This window comes from Anopheles ziemanni, chromosome 3 (genome assembly GCF_943734765.1).
Source record: "Anopheles ziemanni chromosome 3, idAnoZiCoDA_A2_x.2, whole genome shotgun sequence".
Taxonomy (NCBI): Eukaryota; Metazoa; Arthropoda; class Insecta; order Diptera; family Culicidae; genus Anopheles; species Anopheles ziemanni.
This window is the reverse complement of record NC_080706.1, coordinates 21,070,430-21,093,201: the sequence shown is the minus strand read 5'-3', so window position 1 is coordinate 21,093,201 and position 22,772 is coordinate 21,070,430. Positions and strand designations below refer to the sequence as shown.

General features: G+C 47.0%; 2 protein-coding genes across 2 annotated transcripts; both read left to right on the top strand.

Annotated features, from left to right (window-relative positions):
* The first annotated feature begins 2,353 nt into the window (after positions 1 to 2,353).
* On the top strand, positions 2,354 to 8,421 carry LOC131288404 (sodium-coupled monocarboxylate transporter 1-like). The gene is made up of 4 exons (XM_058317536.1): positions 2,354 to 2,401; positions 6,449 to 6,846; positions 6,924 to 7,234; positions 7,298 to 8,421. Exons 1-4 carry the CDS (start codon positions 2,354 to 2,356, stop codon positions 8,419 to 8,421), a joined length of 1,881 nt encoding a protein of 626 aa, XP_058173519.1.
* A 9,245-nt stretch (positions 8,422 to 17,666) lies between these two features.
* LOC131287890 (sodium-coupled monocarboxylate transporter 1) lies at positions 17,667 to 22,652 on the top strand. The gene is made up of 5 exons (XM_058316981.1): positions 17,667 to 17,702; positions 17,996 to 18,031; positions 20,532 to 21,198; positions 21,281 to 22,038; positions 22,113 to 22,652. The coding sequence occupies exons 3-5, from the start codon at positions 20,532 to 20,534 to the stop codon at positions 22,650 to 22,652; spliced, it is 1,965 nt and encodes a 654-aa protein (XP_058172964.1). The 5' UTR covers positions 17,667 to 17,702; positions 17,996 to 18,031.
* Positions 22,653 to 22,772: the final 120 nt, after the last annotated feature.

Sequence of the window (22,772 nt, the reverse complement as noted above, 5' to 3'; positions counted from 1 at the left end):
ATGCAACGGCTGTCAAGGACATGAAAAGATGTGGGTTAATCTTGATAAGGTGTAAATAGTGCAATGGAAGTAGTTTTTTATTTGCCAAAAGCCATCTCGTATCTTTGAAGATGCGCTTTGATGCATCTGATTTAAAGGGGAGGTTTCCCGAAAGAGATCTGAACGAGAGATAATAGCATATCATTTACCATGGGGACAAAAGCCAAACTCTCTTTTGAGTCTTTTTGCATTGGTTCTCTGGACGAATCAGCATATTTTGCCAATTCTGGCCCGTTTCCGCAGCTGTTTAGAGGTTTAACGAAAAAGTACAAGATTTCCCCTGTGTTTTTAAATAATGTTCTTTTTCAGTTTCTTTTAAATTTTGAACCACGTCGTGTTTTAACCATGTTTCTAATCTTATAAGCATTTTAGCTCTTATTTCTACTTCCACTTTCATGGTCAATAATTTTAAAGTAATTTATTTTTGTTGTCTCCATATTTGGTTTTTAAACTGAAGAATGAGCCATATCCGTAAACTGATGTTGCCACGCGGTTAACAAACTCGTTTTGGACCAGAATTTTCGAGAGTAGGAGATTTTTTTTCGAAGATAGGAAGCAAAAACCGTGATGCATCCGTTTGGTATGCAAATTTTGTGTGAAAACCTCCCCCTGTTTCCCCATAGGACACTAGATCAGAACTCTGGTCTGATGTTAAAAATTCTTGGAACGGAAAGAATTATAATCCCTTGATAGCGAATTTTGTGGGCTCCTCGATTAACAGTGTTTGGGTTCACAGTCCATCCGATCGCGGGGAAAACCAATGTAGTCACTTTAACATTCTTCAATTTCAACAATAAAAAAGTGGATTAATGCGGGGGCCCGTCTAGCGAAAGATAAACGGCCTGTGAGCGGCTAACAGATTCGCTGCTAGTGATAAATTAGTGACGATTGTTGGAGGTAAAGTTGACGAATTGTGAAATTTATAACTAGAAAAAAACAGACTTAATTAATTGAACAACAGTCGATTTTTTATCATAAAAATGTAAAACAACACTGTAACAGTATGTAGAAATGGAAATTTTATTACCGTTTGAAATATTTCGTTGAACTTAATGCCCACCTTCACCTCACCGTTACCCTTGTTCGACAAAATCATAGCGTGTGGTTGTAATTTACTGACTCCTGTGTTCTTGGGTTATCAAACTTCATCCCCAACACGTGTGATGGAAGAGAAAACTATGTTATCGTAGCCTGCTTTTTTGCTCTTTAGTTATTGGGTCGCAACTGGTGCATTACTAAAATTATCTTAATGAGGATCGTGCAGTTGTGTGGTTGTAGATTGACACAGTTACATGCACATGCCTATTGACAGTGGGAAAATGTTCGGAGCTAGAGTTCACTCCACCGTAGTTTTTTTTTTTTCAAACTACAAACGGGCGAGAAACTTATGGCGAGCACGTGTGAAAATCTACATCTTCCCAAAATCGTGGCTAACTTGGGCTTTGTAACGGGCGGAAGGGTAGAGGGACTAGTGTCATCGGCGAGCCTGGAAGGTATGCATAACAATCATCGTTAAACATCATAATTAAACGAAAGCGCCGGTTCGACAATTCGCAATTGTTCGTTCTCTCGGCAGAGTACACGCTGTAGCTCTAGTGTATGTCACATGGCGCAATTTTAGTACGGGTTCAAGCGGGAAGTAGACGCAGTTGATGTAGACGGTCGCATGATGTTGCGGGCACGAGCAAAACAAACTATGCACTATGAAATTTTGCTTCCTAGTAGGGTTCAATTAGTGACAATAGCGTCCAGTGTGAGTACAGTTATCACAGACCGCCACGACCAGAGCGCGTCCGGTGGTTGGTTTAAGGTACACAAACGGATCAGTCGTCGGTCGAACGTCCGGAACTGATCGTCTATCTTCTACCCGGTAGTGCGCTAGCAAGAAAGTGAAATTAAGTGACCAGACACCATCTCTGCGTCGAATCGATCAGCGTGCGGTGGGCAAAACACATTCAAGATATAAATGGTGGGGTCTGTCGGATCTTCTCACTAGCATCGACTAAGTAAATCGCACGTGTACGGTTCTCTGTAGGTTTGTCGTTCGTGTGTCGTTTGTGTACTACAAGTAGCTAACCTCCCTTCGAGTGACAAAGCCCTTCCCAGTAAGGCAGAAAAAAGTGCGTCCCGGTGCTGATCGTATCGTACGTTACCATCTTGGCGAAATAGTGATAACATAATCATGCATTAACGCATAGCTGCCAAGTGTCGTTTGCTTAGGAACAGTTTGAACCATTTTGTAACGTTTAAAGTTAAAGTGGAGCACATTATTACCGGAGTGCCTGGTTGTGTCAAAGATTGGATGTGTTGGAGAATGTGGGGTCGCAACAGTTCTGGCTTTCGGTGGTGTGATTTATACCGTGTAAGTAAATTAAATATGTTATATCATTTATGGACTTTACTACACTTTCGTGCAGCGACTTGGTAGGTCTGAAGGAATTTACTAAATGTTGCAAATTTTTATGACAAATTTATTAAGATTAGTTCTTACAGAAATTCGAATCTAATATATTAATAACATTTTATTATTTTCCGAACGATGCCATACTTGACTTTAAATACGCTAAAATAACCTTCCACTTAATGCTACCGAGCGTACTTAAAGATGCTGGCTATACGTAGGTATTTTTGTTAAATGAAGGAATCATTTGAGCGTTCACCACATCGGTTTTAAATTATTTTTCAAGTTAAAATTTAAAAAAAAAACAGTAGAATATATTTATTTTTTCGCGAAAAATTCCGAAATATCGGGATCACTCAATCCAGTTAGGGGTGGCTGGGGTAATATACTGTGGAGCAAAACGCACCTTTTCCATATCTTTATGAAAAATGCGTTTTTGTCGCAAAAAAGTAGTCACCCTGCAAAAGTGAACTAACATATGGTCATCCTGTGAGTTAGATAGCTCTACATTAACAGAAACGCGAAATAAAAGCAAAACAAGAATATCATCGGTTTCGACATGTTCTTATGTAATTTTGCACAAATGCGTTTTGCTTCAACCAGACAAAGGATTATAAAAACTTGAGCTTTGTAAAAATTGAAAAAATCATGATCTTTTCAATCAAAATGGCAGAAATTGCTCAACCAAATGAGATAAGATCAACAGTCACTAGCAAATCTCATTGAAAACGAAATAGTTTTCATTAAGGGGGGCGTATTACCCCAGGAACCCTTACATTGACGCACACGACGATCCAAAAAATTCTAACGGTTTTGGTTTTATCGTACGATAAAATCGCTAGTACGATTTCGTCCATTCAAAATCGTAGGATAACATCGCATGCGTCAAAGAACGAAGAAAAATTGCTTGAGTTCTGTTGTTGAAATAAGCATGTGAGAAAAAAAGAAAAACAGGATTGGCCAAATTTAGAAAAACATGATACAACATTCTTGAAAGAATGTTTCGCGCCTGAAATATAAATGTAAGCAACTGAAATTGAAATGAATCCAAAACTTGATGTTAAAAGTAATACAATAACGGTTAGCACAGACGAAATGTCTTAGTATATCAAAGGATTCCTACACTCGGTGTGGACACTTTTGGAGTAAACCCCAACGAGAGGCACGATTCCTCGAACACCCCTTCACCGGCGTGGTACATCGGTCCGTCAATGTTAACAGCGCGTAAAGACACGACACACACACAAGAAATACACGTATCCATCCGTCTGGCGGGTGGGCAGGAGCGTGTTGTCGCCCGTTGGGGTCGGTGCGCGCGGGGGGATGTCCGGTACAGTCCACGTTCGCCGTCGTGGGCTCGTCGGGCGGATATAAAAATCGGGAGAAATTCTTCGCATTGTTTCAGTTTTATCGCGGCCAGAGTCCGCATCACTTCTCCTCGAGACGTGGTGTCGCAAGAACACGGAACATAGTCGGCCACGCGGTGACCACTGCCCACCCGTCACTGCCACTGAGCCAACCTTTCCCCTTGGCTTGTACCAATTCCGAGGGAAGCCACCTCGCTCCGCGAATGATGTCAGTTTAGTGAAGTTCGCATTAATTTTCGCGCGCGCACGCGCCTCCTTGTGTTTATGTGTGTTTATGTGCATGTGCAGTTAAGCCGGTTAAGATTGCTTGCATCGGCACGGGTAGTAGTGTAGTGCGTCCGTTCAGAACACCGGGGGGGTCGCAACTAATCCGCAGTTTTAAAGTTCACGCACATCGGCGCGGGTGAGCGGCGAGACTTGCCTACAAAACGCAGGGACGGAAACTTTCTTCACGGTCAACATTGCGCGTACCGGCGGGCAGTTGGAGTGAGCGATAGTGTGTGCGGTGCGATTTTCCTCCGTGATGTTGTCGCGGGAAAGTGTTTTCCAAATAAGTGTTTCTCGTTTCACCGTGTGTCAGCGGACTCGCTAGAAAAGAACGATCGGTGGCAGTTCAGCTGTCGTGTTTTCTGCCGTTGGTTTTTTTGGCGAATTTCAAGAAAGTGCCATCACATCGTACATTTCACCCCGTGTGTGCCATGGTAAATGCTACTTTCCCCTATGGTCTCACGACCTTCCGTGCTTTTAATCTCGCCCTAGAAAGTTTAAGTAGGTGTACTTGTCGATTTCAAGGATAACACACTGCTTGCAACGAAGTTGTAGAAGTAACTGATAATTGTCCATTGTTTAGTAGATTCTGCATTGACCATTGTGCAAGGCATCACAAAAACAAATTGACAGCTGTAGTTTTTGCTTGGAAGACAATATATTAAAAGTTGGTTGTCGCATCATTTCTTCCATTTTTAAACAAACAGGAGGGGCCTTTAAAGTTAACCTTGAAAATGCAGATAGAATTTGTTTAAAGGAGTAATTAAAAATATGTTTACCTTTGAAGAACCGTTTTGCAGTGGAAAATGCTTTTGGCAAAAATTTAAAATGACTTCTAAAATAGAAAAGCAAGGAAAAATGTGTCACCATCCCAGCAGGAAAGTTTGAAGCCCACAAAGAATAAATACTATTCTCCCATCTTTCGCCCCCGCGTGTTATAAAATATTTGCTTACGACGACGAATCCAATTGAGTGATAACGAAATGGGAAATTATCCTACATTTTCCAGACCAACTAGCACTCATGTTTGTCCATACGGTGCATCATACGATGATGCATCCACGCTCGACTGCATGTGTTGCTTGCGCTTCGCACTTTGCATTGTGGCATTTGTTTGATGGACACTTGAGAGACGGTCGGGAAAACAAGAACCCCCCCTGGGGGAGATCAGTTGTGTGTGTGTGAATTCATTTGCTTTTTTTCGAAACAGTGGGTATCAATATTGGATTTCCCCCCAGCAGCGACGTCTAATCAGGAGCGTCGTGAAGATGGTAGTTCAATAAACGTATCGTGTACTGCAACAAACGTACATGTTTGTTTTTTTATCTGCCGCTCATCAACTTATCTTACATAAGGGTGAAAGTACAATCGCTTGTCTCTATGGTACTAATGGAGAGTTGAAGATGTACAAGATATGGTTTATTTGAGATGGAGAAAGTGACATGATTAAGAACATCCGAAAAAATATGTTTTAACTAGATAAGAAAATTCTTTTCTTCTTTTCTTTTTGTGTTTCACGTGGTCATATGAGCATACTCGCCAAGCACTCGAATCAGTGAAACGAGTGCTCGTGCTTCTCATTTGAAAATTTAAATAATTAATGTAATTGGCCACGGCTCGTTTTGTTCTAGATTTTTGTTCCGTCGTGCGGCAGTCTGTCAGCGGCAATGATCGGACCGCAGCAACGCCTAACGAGCGCTTCACGTGTCATTTATGGAAATTTTCAAAAAGGTTCCGACCAATTGGTTGGCAACATTTTCCTCTTAGTTGAAGCAAACGTTCAGTTGGGTTTACCCGTTGAGCTAAGCTGAACGATATTTTCTAAATCGTTTTCAGCGAATTTGAACACAGTTCAATCATTCCGACCGCCATGACAAGGTCAGATGCCGTCCCGGTTCGACGTGGCGGAAATAGGCCTGACTTGTACCACCCGGGCTGGTATTAGTCATACGTTCCACACTTCCCCGTCGAAGAGGCGCGCCGTACTTGTACGCCGTGTACATGCTGGGTATGCTGAATGTAGAATCATGATAGATCTTTGAAAACACGAGTAGCTGATATCTTCGCGGGAGCGCGATGTCCAGTCACGGTTGTACGTGTTTGTGCGGCCCGCCAGCAGACCCTAGAGGGGGTGTCCGGGAAGGGAAGTGGAGGAAGTTAATGGGGATGGTGAGGTAGTCATTTTTTGCTGCTGTTTCAAGCTGCATTATCTGAGGCGAACTCAAAACGATCGCTACACTGATGATGATGAGAAAAGTGGGACTAATTTTCACTCATTCGGTGGTGAAATCTTTGTCTTGGGTCCTAGAATTTGTTATAGTTACTGGTCCACTGATGATTTTAATCTAGCAAGAGATTGGTTTTATGCTTCCAGGACCAACTGCAGGATGAACAGCAGCAGGAGGATTCCACCGTTAGTGATACGACGAACGATGCGTGGAACTACGTGGTGTTCGTATTGTTCGTGGTCATCTCAGCGCTCATCCCGATCCGGAAGCGTTTGTTTCGACGTAGCACGAATAGCAAGAGCAAGCAGGACTATGTGTTCGGAGCCGGTCACATCTCAACACTGGCCATGATGCTGTCGATAGCGCGTGGAACCTTGGGAGTCATCTCGGTGCTGGGGTACCCGAGCGAGTTCTTCTACCGAGGATCGGCGATGTGGGAGTCCCTGTATGGGGTTATCACCGCGTACCCGATCGTATGCTTTGTGTTCATCCCGGTGTACTTCGATCTTGGCATTACGTCCGTGTATCAGTATCTGGAGCTGCGGTAAGAACTCGTTCTGATGCTCTTGTTAGCGGTTCAAGGAATCAGAAATTAATGTGGAATTGGTCTTTTCTCAACAGGTTCAACAGTCGCCTAGTGCGCTGCCTCGCCTCGGGTACCTATATTGTGCGGACTCTTCTCAGCCTTGGAGTGACCATCTACACACCGACGGTGGCACTGAACACCATCATCGGGGTGCCGTACTGGGTGTCGCTTCTATCCATAACGGTGATCAGTATTTTCTTCAACGCCCTCGGTGGATTGAAGGCAGCCGTTGCCGCAGATGTCATACAGAGTCTCAGCATGACCGCAATGCTGGTCGGTATCATCATCTACTGCAGCATTACGGTGGGTGGTGTGGACAAAATATTTGCCATCAGCTCCGAGAATGGTAAGTTCTGCGATAAAGCTCTTGCAGAGATTTTCATCTAATGTCGGATGTTGTCTTTTGTAGATCGTTTTGCGTTTTTCAACTTCGCTACCGATCTCCATCTCCGCGTGACGACTACCTCCGCCTGGCTTGGCGAACTGTTCAACTCGCTGAGCCTGCTGGGTTGCCAGCAGAACTTTGTCCAGCGCTACCTCAGCATGCCGACGTTCGGGCAGATCCGGCGTACGCTTATGCTAAACATCCCAGTGGTGATACTGCTGTTTTCACTGCCGTGGTTCGTCGGGATGGCCATCTACGCCATCTACTATCACTGCGATCCGCTGCGGGCGAGCGTGATCGAGAAAATGGACGAAATACTGCCGTACTTCATGATGGATCGGTTCAAGCGCGTCCCCGGAGTGTGGGGAATCTTCGTGGGCACCCTTTTCAACGGTGCGCTGACACTGAACATTTCCAACATCAACTCGCTGGCAACCGTCACCTGGGAGGACTTTCTTTCTCTGATTCCGGCCCTGAAGAGGAAAAGCGAAACACATCAGCTGAACGTGATCAAACTGGTCGGCACAGTTTATGCCATACTGATCATGGGAGTCGGTTTCATCGTGGGACTACTGTCGGGCGTGATCGAGTCTTCGATGCTGATCATATCGGCCACCTCGGGACCGCTCCTCGGTGTCTTCATTCTGGCCATGTTCATCCCGTTCGCCAACTGGAAAGGGGCCGTAATGGGTATGGTGGTTTCACATCTATCGATCCTGTGGATCGCCGTCGGGCGGCTGATCGAGTCGAGTATCAGTGACGCATTGTTGGACACTTCGATCGAGGGATGCTATGCGGATCTGCTTCTGGCGGAAGCTACGGCAGCTGCCTCGAATAATACGTCGCTGGTGAGCATCGCAATGGAGGAGAGTGTAAACGCTGCCGAAACGAGCGATCTGCTCACACGTATCTATTCCATCACGTACATGTACTACGGCGTGTTTGGAACCGTTTTGACCGTGCTGTCCGGAATCGTGTTCAGCCTGGCCACCTGGAGCAGCCAAGATGCGTATAATATGAAAATGCTGCATCCGGCAGTGCGATGGCTGTACGCGCGCAGTCCCTTTAGTGGGAAGCGCTTCGGTTCGTTCGAGGTCAGTTCCGACAATTTCAACGCTTCCAGGAAGAAAGTAGTTCCAAAATGCTGAGATTAAACTGCCGTTGCCTAGCAAAACGAATTTTCCAATGCACCCGTTATGTGATAGTGAGTTGTAATAGTTCCTATGTTTAGCGTTAGTGAAATGAATGCAAATATTATTTAAGTATAGTTACTATCGAAAACATGATTTATCTTTTTTGGTTCTCTTAATCAGAAAGAATGATCAAACATCTGGTAGTGTCTGGAGAAGCAAGCAGTACCTTTAACGTTGAGCGTTTCCTTTAATTTGATTATCGGGGTTATAAATCACATACACACGTTGTTTTTGGCCCGGGTATCTTTATTTTCCATGAGTGGATAAACTTCTCAAAACTCACGCTTGGTCTTTTCTCGCTATGAATGATTCGTTTGTCCATTTGTACGGCAGTGGTATTTATGCATCATGCAGCCGTAAAATTATTATCAGTGTTTCCTTGATCGCTGTCAGGTTTCTCTAACGATCTCAGCTAAAATGCGATGTGCGGTTCTGCTCACTATAATTTAGAATCGAACGGAGGTGTGTGGAATAAATTAGAGTTCCACACTACGCAAAGCAGATTTATTATTTGAAACAATAAAGAAATGTACAATAAAGACATGGTATTAAAGCAAAGAAACAATAACCGACGATAATTGTAGTAACGATAACAGATGGTATCGATTGGCTAAGTAGTATACGGTTAATTATGCATGTACTTTGAACATTACACAACATTTTCAACATGATTGATGAAAATATCATATCCGCATTGAGTCTCAATAATTGGTTAAAACTTTAAGCTTTTTCTTAAGAATTTTCCGGTACAGAATTACAACATCTTCCCATGAGCTAGTGAGTTGGAAATCGATGTTTGCTTGATCCAGAATGTATGCAATTGTATAGCATGGGGTTAAGCTACATACGATGATTGGGTGGCGCCGGGATGTATGCAATTGAACTACACAGAAATCGGTTGAACTGAACTAGTGGATTCATAAAACGGTTGAGCCAATTAAACAAATATGAAACTTCTCTTTTATTCAAATTTAACATGCTTCTTTAGCGAGTGGGGTGGGGGGAATAATTTTAAATTATAAAATTTACTTTCACTTACTTACAGAGTGCATAAATACAACAAAAAAATCTGATTGCTTCCTGGAAGTAGCTGAAAGTTTTGATAAATCTTAATCAATCGGTTTCATATAATTGCCTTGACATGTTGGTGATCTGTAAATAGTTGTTTTGATGTTGTTAAAAGAAATACCGCTAAAATAAAATTGTTCGATGTTGCACAAAACATTTAAAACAAACCAAACGAAACTTCACCCTATCGTGAACCTGCGTACGATGTCGCTACCATACCGGCTACAGTTAATTGTACATGTGACTCAGCACGTGCAGCGACACGGAAAGGTGTTCGCGCCGGCCAAACGCAAGCTTTCTCATTGATCTTTGCGGCATGATACATGACCGTCAGCAACACGCCGCGTTGTTGACGTACGGGTGTTTTCGGTCCGATACAGTGACCTTCCTGCAGCTTGCAGCTTGTTTTCGGTGAATTATTTATGCCAAGCGCGTTGTTCCAGTCCACCACATCGGTAGGCTAAACGGTGCGTTAGGAAAATTCCGTAGATTATGATCGGACACAAAAACAACCGCACCACACCCGATTAAAGGTAGCATAAAGGTACTGATGCTAGGGCACGCTAGAGATGTTTTCGGGAGTCCTATATATACGCGCCTATCTGACACTGTCTTTAATCGTGACATCAGGATGCCGAAAACAGGTAAATGCTGCCGGCGGGAGGCCCGCCAGAGGCCGCAAGCTGCTATTCAAGTTGTATGTAAGACTTTTGACTAATTGCTTCCCGTGGCTGAAAGCCTGATAGATCGCACATCTTCACTATCTGCTAGGATGATTGGCATGATTGTTGTCACACATTCCAGAAGCACTGAGTTCATTCATTCCTTTAGCAACGGGATACAATGATAATGGAATCGATGGCCTTGTGTCTGGGATTTTCCAAGATACAAAACCAAAACTCTCGAATCACATTCGTGCATAACTTTACGTACTTAATTAACTAATTGAATCTCTTAACACTTCATTCACTGCGTGTCTTTTGATTCCTTTATGCTTTATATGTAGTGTTGTTTCACCGTGATGCGCTAGAGAAACAATTTTCTTGATCGTTAGCTGTTCTACTAAAAACAAAAAAAAACAATTACATGTTTTGTCTGAAAATTATAGGCAAATTATTATATGTCAGTTTTTCTAATGCTTACTATGCTTTGAATGCTTATGATTAGTTGTTTTGAAATATGGTTTGAAGTAAAAATTACCCCAGAACGTTAACGACATTATTTCACTGGAACCGAAATATTACTGCTCAGCGATGTGGCGAACGTCGGCTTGTGTAGTGTCGATATTTTCGTTGAGGTTAGAACTGGAAACCCGTTCATATTTGTGATTGTTTGTTTGCCCCTAGCTACCTTCTTGTACCTGGATGTTTCGAATGCCCACCATAACACGTTAATACATCACTCTGACCACCATTTTCGGGTTATGCTGCACTTCATGGACAGGTTTGCATTGGGTTGCTAGAAAGACTTCATTCCAGGGGCTCGAACACATTCCACTTTGTTTAGTCATTCGTTCTAATTATAGCACCATTACCCGCTGATAAAACGTTTCATTCATATTTTGGGCCACTAAACACCGATTAATTGTCGCCTCAGCAGCCGTATCTGCCCGTCCCGATTTCCCATTTGCCCACAATCTACAGCGTGTCAAGTACCGCATGGTAGGCAGGCGATATGCATCGAAGCGTGTCACTCAAAAAATAAATACAACTGATAACAACCCTGCCGAACGATCTGGTAATAACCAGTTCAAGTCAATCGGCGTCAGTTCGGTGTGTGCTGCATGATCGTGGCGGTCGATTCAGTGACACATTTTTAACTAAACAAACCATAATTGACTGTTAGTGAGGCCAACTTTCCATCGGGAATGCCCCAGAGCTGCGGTGGGGCTGAGACTCGAGTTTCGCGACAAAGAACGTACCGACCGAAGTCCTTCAGACTTCGTTGTTTGCGCACTTCCCGCGAGAAGAGGGTGTCGTTATTATTTTAGCAACCGCCCAGCATCACTGCTGTCGTCTCGACTATCGGCAAAACCGGAACCGACATTGTAAAAGGCGATTATCGAGCGGCGTTGCGCTAAGACTGTAGCCTTCCAGCGCTAATTGTTAGCGTCAATAGTTGGGCATATTTTTAGCAAGCGAAGAAATACCGCCATACCATTAACACTTATCGCATCGTCGATCGCAGGTGTTGTTTTTGGCGGTGATGATGAGCACTTGATATATCTTGCGGGAAAGTACGGTTCGGCTAGGTTAGCCTCAAAATCTGCACGGTTTCGAACACATTTAGGTAAACACTGGGACATTCTGTAAAGCAAACTTGTAGCCTATCATACATACGTCGATGGGTATAGAAATACGCCTCGGCTTAAACAGTTGAAACCTGCTGTATGACACCCAGCAAACCATTCTCGAGCATTTGTCTTCGAAGGACGCGGCGGGCATTTGTCGATCATAATCGAGCGAATAGAGGGGCCCGAGAAGGTTTCAATTCCAGCAAAAACAAGACCGTGACGGACCTTGCCCGAGAAACGCTTAGCCCTCAACATTGGGCGGTGGTGTGGCACCGACCGCTTCCAGCCGGGCCCAACTCCAACGGTTGCGGTGGAAAGGCGAGCCGTAGCTGGTTTTCGCCGGACAGAGGTGGTCGAAATTTGGTCGACTCCACAAAGCCTCAGCCAGAAGCGGGGACACGCGCCGTGGAAGGTTATGCACACCATGGTGGCCCATGGAAAGCCCCCTGTGGAGAGGGGCCAACCGAAGGGACCGGGGGCAAAGGGATGGCCAATATGGTAGGGCTCGCTTGCCTCTGCGACGAAAGCTAGACGGTGCCGCAGTGGAGAGAGTGACACGGGTGCGAGTGAAAGAGACTAGCGAAACGAGATGGAATTTGTGAACGGCAAACCCACCGACCAGAAGGAGAGATGCGATCGACGGAAAGAGAGAGAAGGAGAACGGCGATCGGAGAAGACGTAGTGCAGAAACCACCAAAAATTGAAAACCACGAAAAGCACGATCATTTTCTGCGCTTCCCGCCCGATCACCGCTGAACAGTCGTGCGTGAAGCTCGAATCGTACAAGACGTTCGTCACTTGCAAATGATTGGAGACTTGAGTGCGCCGTCAGTTGGTTCAAAGTATCTGACTTGTAGGACTCGAAAGGAAAACTCTAGTGTGGGTGCAATCTTGTGCTTTGAATAGATCAATAAAAAAAACACTTTTACGTTTTTCATCTCGTGTGGTTCCTGAATCAAGTTTGTTCTGTTTTGTGTCAGTTCGAAATATGTCAATTAGGAATCACCCTGTGAGCACGTGACTCGTTCCATTTCGTGTGTGGCATTAAAATGGTGAACCCGAAATAAATGCCCGTACAGTACATTCGCAAATCGGAAACATAAAAACGCCGGTTATAAAAGCATATTCGTCATCCAGTGCGATCCAGTGGATTGGTGTAGTCCCTGAAGTAGGTGTAGTACGTGGGTAAAACTGTGAATGCAGCGAATGTTTTGTCGCGTTATCATTCTTCCCGCTCCGCTACTGCGCGAGACGAAACGGTGCTTTTGAAAAAGGCAACCCCGAGGAAGCGAGCAACGAAACCCGTTCCAGATTGCTCGAGAGTGAGTGGGCTATTTATCAATTCCCAATTCCTTGCCGGACCCTTGCCGGACAGTTACTTTTGGCGAACGAAAACACAGCACGAGCAGCAAAGAGAAAGTGGTGCGAAGATATCCGCGGACATATTATTCGGGCAAAATTAGGCAGCGGAAAGAGTGATCGTTGCTGGCGAAGGTAAGTGCTTGCTTTATAAAGTTCACGAATTTTCTAGATTTTACGGTGCCAACATTTGTGGACTGCAAACGATGTTCCATACTTTTTCCCCGCAAAACCTAACGATATCTTTCCGATGTTTGTGAAATTTTCGATAAATTCCAAATAAAAGTTCGTCGAACAGAATTTGTTTATCAACGCTGATTGCTCTCCGCACCTGGTTGCGGCGTGTTCGGTTTCACGTGATTCTGATAAGGCAGCGTGCACGGGACAAATGCACGCTTACTGTCCACCGTCGCTAGGCGCTTCGGACGCACAGGACAAGCCGACCAGCTGCGAGACAATGCGGTCCGAAAAAATCGCCGATCGACGCGCTGATAGCGTCATTCGTCTGGCGTTTTGCCGGCTGTCGTACGATACACTGCCGACATTATTGCGGCAGTATTGTTGTTCGAGTAAGTTTTACTATCGATGAAAATAGCGTTTTCCAGACAGGCCGGAACTCGAGCTGATAGTGTTGTGGAAGTGGGGGGAAAAATGAATAAGAGAAACAAAACAAAACAAAACAAAACAACAGCCCGCTGTACGATTGCCCCGTGTATGATCACGGCTTATCTTACGTAAGGTGCACCATGTAGACCGTGTGTTTACCAGGTTGTAGTTTCAATTTACGCAGCTGGTAGCAGATATCCCCCCGGGGGTGGTTAGCGAGGGGGAGGGGAAAGAAGCTCAATGTAAGGCTCTCGATCGGCTAGTCTGATTCACCTGGTTCGGATGAGTCAGAATGAATGGCGACGGTAACGCACGACTATCCTTTTAGCACCGGCGTTGCATGATAATTAATGGCGAAGGATTGCGAGGAAGCGGCAAATTAAAATGAATGCTGTGGAGCACTGTACCAAGAAGCCATTTACGAGATTTCGCATAAGACTAACGCGTGACTTGGCGCTTGAAGAGCAATCGGTTTTATGGAGTGGTAGATCCCCGAGGTCGACGAAAGCCATTTCGAACAACAAGCGCGTAACTTTCAAAATCCTGAGACAAATGAGGAGTGCCAAGGAGGGGGGGTACGGGGCACGTCGGCGTCATAAACAGGGCCCCGGGATGGATACCTAGTTCGGGGATGACATAAAAGCAATAAAGATAAATAAATAACGAAGCGTTTAAAACCTGTTTGATATTCCCGAATAAAAACGGTTGCTGCCAGGCGTCCGCCATTTGCGTCACGCCCTGTAATCGGTTGGACTCAATTCGCACGGGATTCGGGACATTGAATTACCGAACACACACGCTCCCGATCGATCGCGAGTCACGTGATGGAGGACAATCGCTCGATCGGAGGTTGTCATTTTTTCACGGTTATTCGCTCACTGACGCAATCAGGAGCTATTTCTCCCTGTTTGGGAAATACCTGCTTTTATTTTGTGTGATTTTCACGATTTGTATCTCCTCTCTCCACCGGAACCACGCACAACTGTCCTGCTAATGTGAGTAGAATTAAATCAGATGACACGAGGAAAGGCTTATTTACCTACATTTGGTTGAAATGTTTCAATTCAGCAGCGAATCGAAAACTTTTCCAAACCATCAACTGTACTCCGTCGTTTTGGTGCTGATTGTTGTCTGTGGCTGTGGATTAGTCATCCGATAATGGATGGTCACTCTCAACCGGTGCGGTTCCCACACCAACGCCCGCTTCGATGTTCGGTGTGGTGTCCACGCGAGAACCAGATGCGTGAGCATAGCGATGATTGATTGATCTGTTGTTTTGGTTTATTTTTTTGTTTTTCACTCCCGGTGCTAAAAATCGGCCGACCGGTGCGACATGAGACGACCATCCGCCTGTACTGGTCCGTGAATGGCCCGTGCTGCTGATAACCGCACCCGACACCTCGACAGGGTGGCCGAAAACGAGGCTTTTATATAAAGTCCAGCAGGCGCTCGACGGGACCAATTAATACCGTTTCGATTGTGGTCCAGCGTGCACATCCGAAGGAGCGAAGGTAGTTCGACTATCTGTTCTTGGCCCTTTTGTTGGCGACATTTTGATATCCAGAGGAAAACGGCAGCAATCAGGTTCGCTCGAAGGTAGGTACTCTTGGGAGGCGTGGGCGTTGCATAAACACAGACGGTAGTTCCCCAGTTAACATCGGTAAAAATAGGTTCGCGGAGGTCAATAGCACTGTCGTCATCGCTACATTGCTCGTGGCGTAGGGTGAGGCGCTCTCACGTTAGGACGGAGCTAATTGGAAGTAAAGTGGCACGTTTGACAACGGCTTACGTCGATTGGACAGATAGAGATCGCGTAGTGGATTGGATCCTTCCGAGTGAGTAGTTCTCCGCTGGACAACAGCATCGGGGATCGCAGCACAGGAAGATATCAGGAGTTCACCAGAAGTGTTATCACGGATCGCTCTATCCCTCACCAATAATAATAGAATAATTTCAACTAAAGTCTGGGTCTAGCGTCACTCGGGTGCCTCCAGTTGCTCCTGTTTCTTTGTGCAAGGTCTATGGCTGGGAAGTTGCTAGGGGCCTAAATAGATCAACAGTTGCCAACAGGCTCGTAACGCACGTTCATTGTAGGTGGTATGTGGTGATAACAACAAAAAAAAGGTGATTGTATAGAACGCTTTCATTAGCATTAAACGGTACAACTCTACGGAAACCCGATGTTGGCATTACGGTTGGAGAAGGACCCGCCATCTCAAAGGTTTTTTGAAAATGTGAGATACTGGTAATGAACCCCATTAGAATTGATCGGATCTGATTTTTCGGGGGTGACACCTTGCGAATCAATTGTAACAACATTCGTGTGCACGTTTGGACCGTTTCCCTTCTCAAGCGGTTCAGCAAAGGGGTAATCGGCACGAGTTGGTCGATTTAATTAGCATCGCCGCATGACTCGCTGTCGTCGTCGCCGTCGTTCGACGGGTGTCGCTGGCGAAGGTGCTGGCGGTGTGCGGGGCGTCGATCGAGGCTCCACCCGGTTTGCCGGCTCGGTCAGTTGTCGATCGGCGCCCGGACGGTAGTTGCGGATCGCGCGCGTCACCAGAAACATCGCAAAGCCACGACTCGGCTCGGTTCGGGCGCTGGTGAAACGCGAGCTGCGATGATAAACGGCTGCACCGGAAACCGGTCCCACTAGAGCCTATCGCAACGTGGTGCGCGAACGGTGCCTTCCGTTCGTCAGCTGTTTTGGAGTTGGAGTTCTGTTTCTTTGTCGCATCGGTGCTGCAGGTGTTCCAGTTTTTGTTTGCACTTTGTTAAGTAATTGGCCCATAATCCCACCGGACGTGCCCGCTGAAGTGTCGTGGTTGGCTAGATTAGTTTTGTTTTCTTGGCCACAATTCGATTGTGAGTGCTACCGAGACGCCGACCGTCACGTGTTTGCGTGCCGCCAGAGTTTGTGGGCCAGTCCGGGAGGGTTTGCCCACCGGTTTGCAGCAAAAATGATGGTAAATATCCGCCGATTGTTTTGAGGGTGTTACGTTTGTTTTGTGCCTTTCGTGTGTGCGTGTGTATGTGTGTATACATCTATACGAGCGTTTGACGTTCGTTCTATGCTGTTGTAGGTGAATTTAAGTGTTTTGTACTACCAGTGCGGAGGTAACCCGGCCACCAGCTGGTGGAATGGTGCGCAATTCTAACGCAATTACATTTCGCAAGTGGACACCCGGGTGCCGTGAACCGTGTTTACCTTTGCAATTAGTTTTTCGTTTAACGTTCAAAACGACCAATTTCGATCCGTTTAGAAGACCACATCACGTCAAACGGTGCCGTACTTACCGGAGTACAGAATGGAAAAGAAAACAACATTGTAACGGCCATTGGAGGGCGCTGTTTTGTGCCAATCGCTTCATTCATACGCTGCCAGCATACAACCTGTTCCGGCACATTAGTAGTGTGCACTATCAGGGCGAAACAATCGGGCTACGATCGGTCGGTCCCTGATCCCCACGGCTCTTACGCAAAAGTGCACCTCCGATCGCATTCGGTGGCGCGCGGTTAAGGGTTGGAAGATTCAGCCAGATTCGTTCGGATTTTTTGCAAGCAACATTTTCGTGTGTGTCGACGTGCGTAACATCTCTTCCACCCTACTCCCACACATGGTAATCAGGCGTACATGTCTTATCGCGATGTATGTGGAGAAGGCGGCGGCAGTTGCCGGTCGCAGATTGTTCCCACGGAGGGGCTTACGCCGGGTTTTATTTGCGAATAATTGATTGAGTTGAATTGTCGAAAGAATTATTGTGGAGAATGACCGCGCGCTATGAGGAGGGATGCGGTTTGGGAGGCATTGCTTTTCGTGAGCGACTTTAGCGATGGCCGCGGTTGGGTAATAGACACTGATTACACACAATGAATGAGGAGAAAGCAGAGGAATGTTATGTAACGCACTGTGCCGGATGCTTTATGATATGTAGTGTTGACTTGAGAAATGCCAGGAAAGGGTGCTAGTTTTTTACAGGATAAGATAAAATTATCTCCACAAAATATTAAACCGAAAATTATCACACGTGAGCCTTAAAGAATAGGTGTCTTTACAGAATAAAATAGATAAGAAAAACGAAGTCAAATTGATTTTAACCACGTACCTCTTTGTTTCCTCCAATGGGAGATTCATAGATACCCTGGACCTAGAGATAAAGTTTTCTTGATGGTTTCATATGTACCGTTCTACCTAGCTGGAAGTTGTTAAAACCTACATGTAAAAATCATCGTGCTGATGCCAAGGTCATTTTGACATTTTTTTAATTTAACGGTGCGTTCAACTTAACAAACAAGACAACCCTTGCAAGGGCTCTGTCGCGTGGAAGGCGCGTGGAAGCCGTTTCTATCGTACCTCCAGATTGAGCAACCTTTTTTTCTAAACATTCGTCACCTTCTGCTCGGCATCTTGAGTACGATTGACGCCAGTTTTTCTTCTGTTTGCCTACGATTTACCTCCATTCGTTCGCTCGGTATACTGCGGTGCACCTGCATCAGTATTTACCCGCTAATTGTTGCACAAAATCAACAGTTTAACCCTCGGGCTTGTGTGCCCTTTCCCGACATGTGCGGTAGGGCAGGATAAGATGTGACACGCTAGTACTAAGCGCCAACTCATCACCTTCACCCTGGTGGGGAGGAAGTGCCCGCAAACCCAGGCGCATCATCTGCTGATCGACGACAAAATGTGGCAACGAGGAACGATACGACAAATACTTTGTTGACACGAAATTCGTTCGTTAGTCACCCAGATTAGCCAGATTGTGACCGATCGTTTAGAACGCAGATAACGAGGAAGCGATTGGAGTGGGGAGAGGGGAGGGGTTGGGGGAAACATTTGGAAAACTCGCAGTGAGCTTCCGAACCAACGCGGATCGACACCGATTAGCCGAGTCCCGGGTCGGCGATGAAAAGCATAGCCGGAAATGTGAAACAATCAGCGGACAGTGTTTTTCCTCGCCTGTGCGTCACGTATTGACAACAATGGGCCACGACAACAACAAACTTGCACCGGCCGGGTCCCGTAAAGTGCGACTACCGTGGGGACTTGGGAGCAGACATTAGTAGGCTCAAATTAATAGAAAAATACCATGCGCCAAGCCAGGGCGATATCGAGCGGCACAATGGCTGCCTTCCGTTGCACTTGCCTGCCTCGGGTGGACACAACACTGATGGGACCTTTTTCCATTCACGGCGAGTGTAAAAAACCACACCCGGTACATCCTGGGAGGCTCGAGTTCGATAGCATCACGCCAATCAATTTAGATGCTTGAGATACCGCAGTCCAATTTGGGACCGAAACGATCAACTGAGGTGGGCGGCGTGGTGCGGTAAGGTGACATTTTTTCTCTCACTATTTTAGCCTGCATTGTGCAGTCGCGGGGAGGTTGGGAAGTGCGAAAAGATGTCACCTTTTTGTTTTTTTAATTCCGTTAGACACCAAGTGCAACTGTTGCTGCACTGACACGTGACTACGGCGTTCCCTTCCTGGGACGGGGTTTGATCAAGGGGAATGCAGAGACCGGGAGGGTCAGAGCCAATTTGGCACCGGGCTATATTTGCAGTCTATTAAAAGCACTGCACACACTAGCACACGGAATCGCTAGTTCGCGATCTTCCGGGGACAGTATACTGTGGGTTTTTTTCTGTTGAAGGTTTGTGTCGGCTCTGTTTTTTCTCTTCCTCGAACGTACCGACCAGCGTGTGTTTCTATCGATCGTGGATCAACGTCAACAGCGTTCGGCCCCGAATCGAGGCTCACATTCGTACCGAACCGCTCTGTTTTGTTTGGCTGAAACATCCCGATTGTCTAGCTGAAAGCACGTACGTCAGACTGCCGTCTTGAGGACTTGAGGCAGACCACAAAGTGTGGAAGAGTGCTTAGATAGTAGGTGCGTCGGTGGCTCGCGAGACACCTGCTGTCTAGTTGCGTGGTTGCGCCTTTCTTGTGAGGGTAAGGAGTGCTTTTTTCGCGTGCAAGTTCAGGGCTCATCGTTGGCGTTGCATAACGTGACGTCGACATACGCCGCGTCTACGGACAACGTCGACGGCGCGCTTCACCTGCAGAGATGAAACGATTTGTAAGTGCTACTCCTGCGACCTGTGTGTGTATGCGTGTGCGTATGTGATACCATCCTTCTTTTTCACTACTGTCGTCATCGACGTCAGCTGAGTGTGTCAGCTGTGATTCCGTGTAGGGCAGGCCATTATCGGGAGGATACTAACAAACATTCCATTAGCGAGCCACGGTGCGGTTCCTTCCTAAAGTGAGATGTCCTCAAAAGCGTTTCATTCAGGAGGAACATGACTCCGGTGTGTGCAGGTGGAAGGCACGATCCTCCTCCGTGGATGGCACGTATACCCAGTTGCTAACCGACGTGCATTCAGTGGGGCGGTCGCGTCTGACACTTGCTTTGTCGTCGGTTCCAGCGTCGGCAAACGAGTCCAAACATTGACGGATCACTCTAATGGGCCTCCGTGATTGGTTGCGGTGAGGGAGCGTGGCCACTTATCAGCAGCCAACCGAAGGGGTAGCGACCGCGTTATCGTAGACGAATCACAATCCTTCTAACTCATCCATCCAATGGGGCTTGGTTGTATTTACACGAATTTCCCACAGATGGCGCCTGCTACAACCGTATGCACGGTCGTCGACTAAAGACTACTTTGTTGTACTACTTTGTTCTGTTTGTCTCACACTAATGCGGTATTTTGCACGCTTTTTCTCGTTCGTTTGCAGATGGCAAGAAGCTTTATGGACCTCATCTGGGACTATGCGGTGTTCATCGTGTTCATCATCTTCTCCACGCTCGTCCCACTGTGGGGTCGATTTTTCGGCAAAAAGGAGAAAACCAAGGCCGACTACGTGTTTGGTCTCGGTACGATCTCGATGGGCGCCATGATGCTGTCGATCGCCCGCGGTACCCTCGGCGTCCGGTCGTTCCTGGGTTACCCGAGCGAGCTGTTCTACCGCGGGTCGGCGATGTGGGAAACGCTGTACGGCATGGTGACCGCCTACCCGGTCGTCTGCTTCATCTTCATCCCGGTGTACTTTAACCTGGGCGTGACGTCGGTGTACCAGTATCTTGATCTGCGCTTCAACAGCCGGCTGGTGCGATGCCTCGCCTCCGGGACGTACATCGTGCGCTCGCTGCTGAACCTGGGCGTGACCGTGTACACACCGACCGTGGCCATGAACACCGTCATCGGCATTCCGTACTGGGCATCGCTGATCGGCATATCGGCTATCAGTATCGGGTTTAATCTGCTTGGAGGTTTGAAGGCCGCAATCACCGCCGATGTCATCCAGGGCGTTACGATGATCCTCATTTCGCTCGGCATCATCATACAGGCGATGGTGACGGTTGGGGGTTTCGATAAGATTTTCACCATCCCTGCCGAATCTGGTAAGTTGATGTGGGGAGAACGCAGACACCCAAAGGGGTTGACAAAGATCGACACTCAATAACGCTATCTTTCCACCGACAGGTCGACTCGATTTCTTCAACTTCACCGGAGACTTTACGGTGCGCGTGGACACCACCTCGGCCTGGCTTGGTCAGCTGTTCATGTCGCTCAGTATCTTCGGTTGCCAGCAGAACTTCGTCCAGCGCTACCTAAGCATGAGCACGTTCAAGGAGGTGCGCCGTACGCTGATGAGCAACATCCCGGTCGTGATCGTTCTCTTCTGTCTAGCCTGGATCGTCGGCATGGGCGTTTTCGCGGTGTACGCCACGTGCGATCCGATGCAGGCGGGATACATTAACAAAATGGACGAAATCCTTCCCTTCTTCGTGGAGGATAAGTTTGCGTACCTGCCGGGTGTGCTGGGCATCTTCATGGCGTCACTGTTCAACGGGGCGCTCAGCTTGAACGTCTCCAATCTGAACTCGTTGGCCACCGTCACCTGGGAGGATTTCCTGTCCCATCTGCCCCGCTTCAAGGGCATCAGCGACAAGCAGCAGCTGAACGTGATCAAGTTCATCGGGTCCATCTACGGTGTCATCGTGATGGGTGTTGGCTTCTCGGTGGGCCTGCTGTCTGGTGTGATCGAGAGCAGCATGCTGATGACGTCGGCCACGTCCGGTCCGCTGCTTGGAGTGTTCCTGCTCGCCATGCTGGTGCCGATTGCCAACTGGAAGGGGGCCGCTTGTGGAATGATCGTTTCACACATCCTCACACTCTGGATCACGTTCGGAAGTCTAACGGTTTCGAAGGAAGTGATTCTTCTTCCTACCACCATTGAGGTGAGACATCGGTGTAACCATCCTGATGAAGCGCGTTCAACTAACGGAATATCTTATATTATTTACTTTATTAGGGTTGCACAAACGACACATTCTCGTCCGGCATTACGAAACCCACGAAATCGTGGCTGCTAGCAAACACCCCGCTCGAGGTGGAGTCGGAATTTCCGTACTTTGACTCGACGCTAGAGACACCTGCCGCCCAGGAGCGAGGCTTCCCGGAGAACATCTACTCCGTGTCCTACATGTACTACAGCTTGATCGGCACGTTCCTCACGGTGGCCGTTGGAATACTCGTGAGTGTGCTAACGTCGCACAGCGACGACGCATACGATCGGAAGCTGCTACATCCGATCGCCTACCGCTGCAGCAGACTGTTCCCCGGCAAGGAGCGCCGGTTCATCGCCAATCCGGACATTCGTCCCAAGGACGCCGAACAGCCAGCCGTCGAGCAGAAGAAGTCACCCCTTGAGGATCTCGAGCGAGACAATTTGGGCTTCGACTCGCTATCGGAGCAGTCGGGTGTTACCGTAGTCAGCGTCGACCCGATACCGCCCAAGGTGCCGGACGACCGGGAAGTGTACCGGCAGCGCGATGTAGAAGCGGCGCACTGACGCGGGACAGCATTTTCCGCCAGCGTCAATCAAACAATCAATAAGACTGTGATAAACTCAGCGGACCTGCAGACGTAGGGCACAGACAGAGGTAGGGTAGGTACGGTAGCGAGCGCGGGC